This window comes from Nestor notabilis, unplaced genomic scaffold (genome assembly GCF_000696875.1).
Source record: "Nestor notabilis isolate BGI_N333 unplaced genomic scaffold, ASM69687v1 scaffold9969, whole genome shotgun sequence".
Classification (NCBI taxonomy): Eukaryota; Metazoa; Chordata; class Aves; order Psittaciformes; family Psittacidae; genus Nestor; species Nestor notabilis.
This window is the reverse complement of record NW_009942354.1, coordinates 43,649-53,701: the sequence shown is the minus strand read 5'-3', so window position 1 is coordinate 53,701 and position 10,053 is coordinate 43,649. Positions and strand designations below refer to the sequence as shown.

The 10,053-nt window shown below is 37.7% G+C and overlaps 1 protein-coding gene across 1 annotated transcript in view; it reads right to left on the bottom strand.

Annotated features, from left to right (window-relative positions):
• Nucleotides 1–4,048: 4,048 nt before the first annotated feature.
• ZNF438 (zinc finger protein 438) overlaps nt 4,049–10,053 on the bottom strand; it is an 18,342-nt gene continuing 12,337 nt past the window's right edge. Inside the window, exons 3-4 of the mRNA XM_010021360.1 lie at nt 6,318–8,181; nt 4,049–4,675 (exon numbers count right to left, since the gene is read on the bottom strand). Coding sequence (XP_010019662.1) covers nt 4,063–4,675; nt 6,318–8,181 — 2,477 coding nt within the window. The 3' untranslated portion in view covers nt 4,049–4,062. The remainder of the gene's footprint in view (nt 4,676–6,317; nt 8,182–10,053) is intronic.

The window sequence follows — 10,053 nt, the reverse complement described above, 5'->3', positions numbered from 1 at the left end:
TTCCATGGACATGTCTGCCTGTACAGATAAAGGCAGTAAACGCACTTGCTCCTCAAACTACTTGCAGGCTCAGGTCTTCTTCAGTATTCCTAACCAAGAAAAATTATGTCAATTTAATAAAACATGAAGAAAATCCTACAATGTGACAGATCAGCTATAAAAGAACACACCGAAATGAGGACAACATTTAAGCCATCAGAATTTTCTTCATGAGACTAGATTTTTTCTGTGTCATAGTTAGCACGCAGAGATTTTCATTTTTCAGAGCTATAAGGAATTTGACAAGTAAACCTACTACAGTTAATAGCATTTTAATCTTTATGCATAATAATCACAAACTCACATTGTACAGGTTTGATAATAATACCTGACAGCTGAATTTGAAGTATGTATTTCATTCCAAAACAGATGCGCATGTAGGTGGATGTGTTGTAGAAATATAATACACTACACGGCTGAGCCTAGATAAGCTGCTGATTCTCAAACGTCAGCTTCATCTGCACAAAGTTAGGGTTGAAATCTGCTCTCTTAAATACCTGTTCATCCTTCTTATGACACTATCTCTAAAGAGAGCTCAGTGGATAGCAGATAAAAGAAGTATCTAATGAGGTATGACAGAAACTCTGATGGAGCTGAACACCAGAAATCTAAATTCTAATAAATAAATGAAGTAAAACATTTACTGCCAGCAACTATGTCAAGTTAGCCATAGGAAACTGTAGCTCTGCAGCTGGAGAAGGGCAATACTCTGCAAGCCAGAGAAGCAGTGGAACTCCTCCAGCTTTGATTATTTATGGTGTGATGATGAAGGAACGACTTTCCATGTGAGGAGCAGCTTTAAAGTTGAAGAGTGAAGCTGAAACAGAGATTTAATGAAAAATCAGAGAGGAACAAAACTACAGCTAGAAAAACAGTAACATTCATTTTAACAATTTAAAAATACAATTTATGTGCAAAACCAGATGTTAACTTGTCCAGCTTCAAGGTAAACAGCAAGCTGTATTCATAACAACCCTTCCGCCGAACAGCAAACATGCAGTATTTAATGTTGCTGTAAATAAGGTTCACTTCATACCTCCAAATGTTATCAAAATGAACACAAATGCAAACCAAATACATTTTAAACAAAGGACACATCTGTATTTAATGCAAAGCTATTTTCAAAAATCCCAACCTTTCATAATCTACCATAATCATAATAGCCTGAAACATAAGAATGCTTTCAGGCTCAGAAAAAAGGCTTCTAATTTTAAACATTTATGAGGACACTGAGAAGTCGCTTAGAACCATGCTTTAAAACATGTTTTCGGGCTTTAAACTGCTGAAAGCTGAGATCCCTTTACCCATTTGGCCCGGACTACAAAAAGGGAGAGCAGCACAAAAATATGATGAAAAGGCTGTACGTGAAAATTTCCATTAAAGAAAAAAATGCAACCCATTCGCTTGTGCCAAACCTCCTTCCTCCCCTCATCACCTCACCTCCCCCTCCTTTCACATGAAACGAAAGGGAGTGCCTCTTCTTGCCTGAGAACCACCCCCAAACAACTCACCTACACCACTGGCCCTTATGCACCACCATCTTTAACAAATACTTTTTGAAAGTAATTTTGAAGAACAACTCTGCCATGATTGGTGCTGCTCCTGAACAGGAGGGACTCTGTCTTGGAGCTGCATTCATTGCAGCTCATTTTAAACTACACCAAGGGATGGGGGATTTTGCGAGAGGTGACGTGGTGTTGGTTATAAGTAACGACCATAACATCAACAAACATCTTTAATGTTTTCTGCCCAACTCTTAAAATGCATGCTTTATGCTGGGAATGAACTTCTCTTTGATGTATTATAACTATGTGAGGAAGGGATTGTTCTCGCATTCCTGTTTCAGGGAAAACACCAAGCTGTTTGATTTTGAAAGTTAAAGGATTAACTTGGAGGGGAAAACCACTTCTAAGTGCAAACACACTTTACTAAGTTAAATATAGTCTCAGTTTGATATGAAACACTGACTTTAAAATTAGCTCCTTTCTAAATATGCCACATGTTCTCCTCCATTTCCCCAGTGAAAGAAATATGAATATACTACAGGCATTAAAAGATGGGTGTGTCAAGAATAACAACAAGTAGTAATTTTAAAGTATTTCAGCACGCAAAAGTAGTATATGAAAACAAGGAAACAACCACAAACATGTATTTATAGCAACAGATAGTAGGAAGGAAGTTTTGAAATTCCACAGGGATTCTTCCACCTTACTAAGCACCTGTGCAGAAAAAAGCATTTTCCTTTTTGCTTTCAGTTTTCTTGGCTCCGGTCTTAAAGTTCATATCCAGGGCAAAGCACCATACAACAAGAAATTACATTCAAAACTATTATCTCACCAAAATTGCCCTTACTGTTTAAAAATAAAACACATACACAAACTATTGCAACAGCTTTTGGAATCCCACTCAGAAACCCCAACATTTTAAGATCTCTTATGTTCTCATCACCACAATTTTCGCAAAACAGTGAGAGGTGACCCAGGACATTTTAGGAATGACTCTTTCATCAGAGCAATCCCTCAATTACAGTTTGACCACAAGGATAAATGAATAGAGTAGTACTGTAGAGACAGTATTGCTGTATTTTTCATTTTGCCCTCTGATGTGCTCTGACTTCTGCTGAACAGTGGTGTAGTGATTTCTTATGCTGCCTCCACTATTGCTCCCAAAATAATTCAGAGGTACATAAGGCTTTAAGTAACAGCAGTTTAAATACCAATTTCAAACTAGATTTGAGGCTCCAATGACCTTCTCATCAAAGCTCTAGAACTCCATTTCCTCACAGCCTGAACTGCCTTGCCTCCTTGGAGATGTGTTGAAACGGTCATTTACCATGCCTGCTCAGTAGCAGGGCGACACAGAATGCGCTATTCCTGCACAATGGGCTGCTACAGCTTTGCATCCTGGTAAGGTAAGTGCTTCTGGCTCCTGATACTGGAAGGTTAAGGTGCTGCATGCAATTCCTCTTTCCTCTAGTTGCAAATCTGGGAACACAAGTGAAAATCAACTCATTACCTGTACCATAGACTCAGAAGTGAAAGAACAACCTCCCTTTAAAGCCACAGACTGGGTCAACTACACAGGTACAAAAGCTATATACCAAGAGTGTTAAGGCAGAGTGCTAACAGTGTTGGCAACAGTAGTGCTGCTGTCACAGAAGGTAAAAGGAATATGCTGAAAGTTCACTGTGAAACATGCAGTCTATTGCAGAATGTCAAACCTCTCAGGAGTAACCAACTCAGATGACTATTTTTAAAACAAACTTTTATTCTTTTTCATAAAGCAGTCAAGCTTTGAGGGTTCCCTCTTCACAGGCGGCAACTAACTTATTTTCAACCCAGCTACAGGTAAAGAAATACATGTAGATTTTTCACTTTAAAGTGAAATCCAAGAGATCTTTGCTATTACCAGGACAGAATGTAACACCTAAAAAACCTGCCAATAACAAACCTGAAAGCAATGAACGTGGCTGACAATACTAAAATCAAAAAACATGAATAAAATCTTTTAAATTATACATTATAAAGCTTCTGAATGCCGGCTGCATGTAGGCACATTCAAATGATCCAGAGAACTGCATGAAAATATTTATATATTTACCATAAAATCTGGAAGCACAGAAATTGCACTTCCAGTCTGATTTGTCATTTCATTCAAGACCGAGATTACCTTATATAAACTGATTTATTTCTGTGTATATAGAATAAATTAACTGGAAAATCTTTTTCCTTGATGTTAACCATTAGTACTGAGTATGTGCTGCTCCTAAGTTCCTTAAGCATGAATTTTAAGTACAGTGTTTCAAAAAACGGCTTGCAGGTACCCATTGGGAATGATCCTGGATAAATACGTTTTTGATTTAACAAAATAAAGGTTAGCGTAAGTTAAAAAATCCCCCCAACAGACCCACAAAGCAAACCTCTGAAGGGATACATCTCCTGAATTAGTTTATCAACCCAACAAAAAACCGTAAAGAGTTTGGTAAGGCAGTTGATGTTTTTCATGGCATTGTAGAACTGAGTTTCAATATTCACCACTGTTAGAAAGTTCAATAATTCCTTGTTTTGATAACAAACTAAAAATTGCCCATAAAGCGGAAGGGTCTTCACAGTTATGGTGACTCTGCCAATGATTACAAAGATCCTCTTTTCTTCCAAATAACTGTTTGCATAAAATGCAGTTATAGCTCACTTTAGAGCAAGTTTCTGTTTTTCTGCTAGGTGTACCAAAACCTACATTTTGCATCTCCTTGGCTGTTTCACCACTTCCTGACTGAGTCAGTCCGCTTTTAGACGATATATCAACATTATTTTGATGGTGCAAGTAGATCTGTCTTTTCAGTTTTGGAAAAGTATAAACATCTTCCTCATGGGCACTGCATTTTGCTAGATGTCTTCTCTCATTATGCTGTTTCCAGAAGTGGGTTGCATGTTTGATCAGTTCCCCCTTAGCTCCTCTATTTCCTTGCAAACCCCCTTCCTTTACTCTTCCCTGGATCTCTTCTCCATGAGAGCACAATAAGTGAAACTTCATTTCACCAAAAGACTGTGCAATAAACTGGCATCGACCACATCTGACCTGTAATTTCACTTCTCCCGGGTTATGGAATAGGTCCTCAAAATTGCACTTATTTCCCCTGTTAAAAAAAGGAAATATGAACTATTTCAGTATTAGCCGTGTACAGAACAAGAATGGCAATTTCTGTCCTTGTAAGTTCCAACAAGAGATGACATTCATGAAACATTCATTTAATTAAAACCAGGCACTGTCCTATAGCATTTAATTTATTTGGAAAAGAAAAAAAAAAGGAGGAATAATTAGGGTGATTAGGAAAAAAATGAAACCAAATGTTATTTACCACTGCTGAGTTTAAGAATTGCCTCCAAAATTAGCCTTGGTATAAATAATCTTTTAAAAACACCCAGTTTTTAATAAAAGGTTAAAAACGCTTTTTAAAGTTCCTGATTTAGTGAGGTCAATGCAAATACTCCTAATTCTGAGCTAGAAAAATGAAAATGAGCATTACCTGCAGCATACTGCTAAGAGATCTAGTGTGTTTACACTGAGTGATCTAAGGTCAGCTTAAGGCAAAACCACATGCTCCACCTCCTACTCCAAGATGGAAATAATGAAACTTCAAAGCTGGGGTTTTTTTTTCCTTCCTAAAAGTCTGTAACACTTTAGTTTAAAAAGTCTGGTTTTAGAACTTTAAATACCTAACTTAGAATTAGACAGCCCCTCTCACTGATTTAGGACAACTCTGCAGTATGAAGGAAGCAGATACACACAGAGCTAGTAAATCCCTGGTTTAAGCTAAGCTAATCAAACGAAGATCTCCACAGAAACCGTCTCACAACATCTATGAAAAGGACCACATAACACTGTGTGTTTCTCCACATTAGACAGATTATCCAACAAGATAAGTAAACTGAATGATTCATTGTACAACAGCTAGTAAGGCTGTAAGAAAAGCATTGGTATTTCTTAGGTTCAATACCTGAAAAATTTCTAACTGATGCCCCAGAAAGGGGAGCTATGCAAAGCAAAATGTCTAAAACTGAACTGTAGCGTCATAGTGAGGTGTCAGGTTGAAGCCCTTATCTTAATAAAGTGTACTTCCATGAAAGTAAATGCACAGTGGAACCAACAAACAAGCCAACATTTACACTGTGTGAAGAAATTTCACCTCAAAATCATAAGGCAGAGACAAATGTTCCATCCATCTTACTATAGTAAATGCTAACTTTCCTACTTGGCTAAGTGATTGCTAAAGCAGGAGTAATCAACACACAGGACAGATTAGTTCACAGCATTCCAGAGAAGGAAATGGGATAATGATATTTAATATGATAAACAAACTACAAGGTAATACTGAAATATTAATTGCTTTTCACTTGCTGCACTTGGTTCACTCATCTTCTGGGGAAAACCCCAAAACTGATAGGACAGAAGACAGCATAGATAAATAGAAAACCTGTTAGCTGTGAGAAATCAACTGACCAAAATAGCTCAACTGGCAGTATATTGCATAGTACTACAATATATGCAAAATTACTTCAGTTATTCAAGAGTCAGCAATACTTTATATTCAACAAATCAGCTAAAATATACCGGATCGTCTAATGGTTTGACTAGACTCCTTAACAAAATATTTAAACCTTTAGGAATCTCACTGATGGAGGAAAAAGCAATGATTTTTATAATTGTGATGTTTATGAATTTCCACTGACAACCTGAAATCCCGTTTTCGTTAGCATTTTATTAGTGAAAACACTCACCTCTCTGTTGCTTCTTCTGCCTCTTTTATATTCGTGTCTCTCTTTTTCAAAGCATCTTGCAGCTGCTGCTCGCTAGTAGAGGGCTCTGTGCTGATAACAACCCTGTGCACTTCTCTGAGGTGGCCAAAATACACTTTTGCGTGGCCAAAAACTTTAGCACAGAATTCACAGCACACGAGCTTTTGGGGTTTGCCTTCGCTGTGATGAAGTTTCATATGTGTACTGAGGCTTCCTGAATGAATATATGCTTTGCGGCAAATTCGACAGCTGTAGGGCCGTTTGTTTGTGTGAGTGTTCATATGGTCCTGAAGGTGGTGTTTAAACTGGAAGATGTGGTTACAAACATGACATTTATGCAACTGCTTAGGTACGGCTGAACATGCATTTCTACTTAAATCACTTGATTTAGCTGACGCAGCATCACCATGTTTGTAGCTTAAATGTTTTTTGGGAAGTGAACTATTTAAAAAAGTATCTTGGTCTAAGCGGTTAGGAGATGGTGTCTCTGCTGTTGCTGCAGAAGTCAGAGGGGCAAAAGCCTGCACAAGTAACACTGGTTTTGGTCTAATACTACGGTATTTTTTCACTGCTTCTGCTTTTTTGCCATCGGATGGCTGAAGACCAACTTTCGCCCTCTCTCTTCCTTCTCTAAACTTATTCTTGATGCATTTCCTTCGCTTGGTCTGAAAAGCCAATAAATCATCTGCGGCTCTTCTTTTCCTGCCTCTTCTTTTAGAGGCTGCACTATTAATTTTTTTCAGACTGTCAACATCCACTTTATTGGATGGAGAGAAGGTATTTTCTCGAATGGTTTGTTTGGGGACTTGTGTAAATGACACAGCTAACCGCTTATCAGAAGCTTTAGTAGGAACGTGAAAGGTTTTCGCCAAAGCTGATGTCTTTTCACATTCAGATCTTGGTGAAGGACCAGATGCATCTGTAACATTAGTATTCTCCTTAGATTTACAGAACACTGTATTTTTTATCCTTGAGTAAGGCAAAATAGGAAGTTTTCCTTTTGGTGCTGATGGAGTCATCTGTATTGTACTGCCAAAAACTGCTGGTGACAGGACAGCAACAGAATTTGCAGAATTTGTGGGTTTTTCATTTAGTTTCTCAGATGTTATGAATGACTCTCTTGTGGTTTCAGATGCTGTCTTCACGGAGCGCAGACTTGTTTTCTTGGGATTAATTGTACTTGCCAGCTTGGATAAAGAGTCTTTAACTACAGATGGTCCAGAAACACTACTGTTAGCAGTTTCAGGTTTGTTCTCTAAAAGAGATCCAGATTCCACACAATTGCTTTTATTTACTAACGTGGCAACAGTAATTTCAGCTGAGTCACGGTCTGTTAGCATTGCTTGCTCAGTTGAATTTGAACTAGAATGAGTTTCAGGACAGTCTTTACTTAAAGTAGTCATGAGAGAAGCCTGTGATGAGATTGATGCCTTGGTAGGAACCTTGTCATGTGCACCCAAGCCAGAGATCTGTGCCGTTTTTTTGTCACTCAGCATTTTCTTTCTTGCAGATTGGTACCTAGGGATAGGCAGCTTTAGGTTTTTAGAAGGGCCCACATTTGACTGCTGGACTTGCTGCGTTAGGGCAGGGGCAACATATGGCAAGGCCAACAGGGAGAAAGTCCCCTCATGACCAGCCACCTGCATAACAGCATAGTTTTGAGTTGGTACCACCAGTGGTTTAGAACCTGCAGCTGAAATTGGTGGTTTTTGATCAGGCAAAGATGACTGAAGACAAGAAACCACTGACGATGTTAAAATTTTGGGTACCATTTTTGGAGCAATGGTCCTAAATTGACTTTTCTTCTGAAAACTTCGTATTATATCCGAAGGGGATTTGTGTTTATCTGTAATAACAACATAAGAAAGATATAATATAGTATTTCTTTAAAAAAAAATACAGTATTGAAAATAAAACTACTTACAAAAGATACTATTACACACAAACTTATTAAAAATAATTAGGTATATAAATGACCACTAAATTAGAATTTGTAAATTAGAATTACAAATGTTTCATGGACAAAACAAAAATATTCCCTGAAGCAATATACTTGAATACAGATAAGCAAAAAAACCCCTCTTAATCTCATCTTAAATGAATGTTTCATTCTAGTTTAGAAACTAAATGGCATTTCAGAACAAATACACTTACAAGCCTCTTCTGCCCTGCAAAAGCTGACTAGCATGCTGGCAATACTCAGCTAGAAGAACTAAAAGGGACAGGATTGAAACCCTATGATGCAGAACTTTTTCTGAACACCTGCTCTGATTGCATCTCTCAACCAGAGTCATGCTATCTTTTAGAGTTTCTGTAATGTATTTGTGGGTTTTATCAGCTACAGACTAAAGTTTACCTGATAGAAGTCTTAAAAAAAATTACTGGTATAAAACTTGCAAATAATGTAATGAGAGAAGATGCACCACTGTTAAATATTAAATCACACACATTGCCTATGTGCCTTTAATACACAGTGTAACTACTGCAGTAAGTTACCCAAATTTTTCTTGAAAGATGCAATTTATCAAGGTTTTATCACAGTTCCTTCTTGTTTCTGCTTGTGTTGGTTAATGGTGCAAACATTTTTAATAGAGAAGAATGTGTGGATAATTAAGTAAAACAAATAAAAGGAAAAAGGCAAAATGTGGAAGATATAACCTGCACTGAGCAGCAGAGATGTATGCTGACCTTTCAGACACTCCATAAAAAAGGATTTAATGTATAGTTCATTGTACCACTACCATTTCATATAACAGCTCCATTCAACTACTGGTGTTTCCAGTTCTTAAAAATTGGCATAGGTTTCCTGTGGAGAACAAAAAAAAAAAGTTCCCAGCAATCTCAACCACTGAAAATTCAACTACAAAGATCCTAAGCAGGAAGGCAATTTGGGAAGGCAACAATGTAAGAAAAAATCATTCAGAGAAAGGAATCACATTTGAATAGAACATGTAAAAGTAAATGCTGGGACCTTCAAATATTGCAGTAAGGTAATTCCATAGGGAAGTTTCCATTCCTTACCATTTTAAAGCCTGGTATTACAAATGCCATACATGGTTATGGACTTACAGAGGTAACTGTGAATTACTACCAATGCTGGAAACTTCCAGTAAGTTTGTCTTAATCCTGGATGCTCTTCTGAGATGCCACACACTTTGCAATGTACACTGTAAGTTACAGAGCCATCAAATTTCATGACCACAAGTCCTAGACTGATACACACACATCCTCATGGTATGCACATGTGCAGTAAATCCACTGCCTTCACGACATGCTAGCTTCACTGAGCAATCACACATGAACCGTTCAGTTCATACACAGTTGGTCTGATGCTTCTCAAAACTCTTTGACCTACACCAGGTTCATAGAGTAATAACTATGTAGGGCATAAACCTTTGAAGCATTTCTTGCCATCTGTAGCATCAAACCTGAAGTCTATTGTGCACCTTCTTGATTCTCCAATTAAGTGAAACTACTGGGCACGACTATAACTTTCTTTCTGATCAATGCTTGTAGAGCTGTCCAGAATTTCCAGATATTCTGTGATATTTCTAGATATTCAGTAGACTGGACTACTTGATTAAGGAAATTCTGTGCAGACTGGACTACTGTATGTGGAAATCCTGCACAAATAGAGAGATCCCTATAAAAAGGGGTAACTCCAGACCTACAGAGTTTGTGCAACCTGGAAAAAGCAGAAACATCCTGAGTTTAAAAT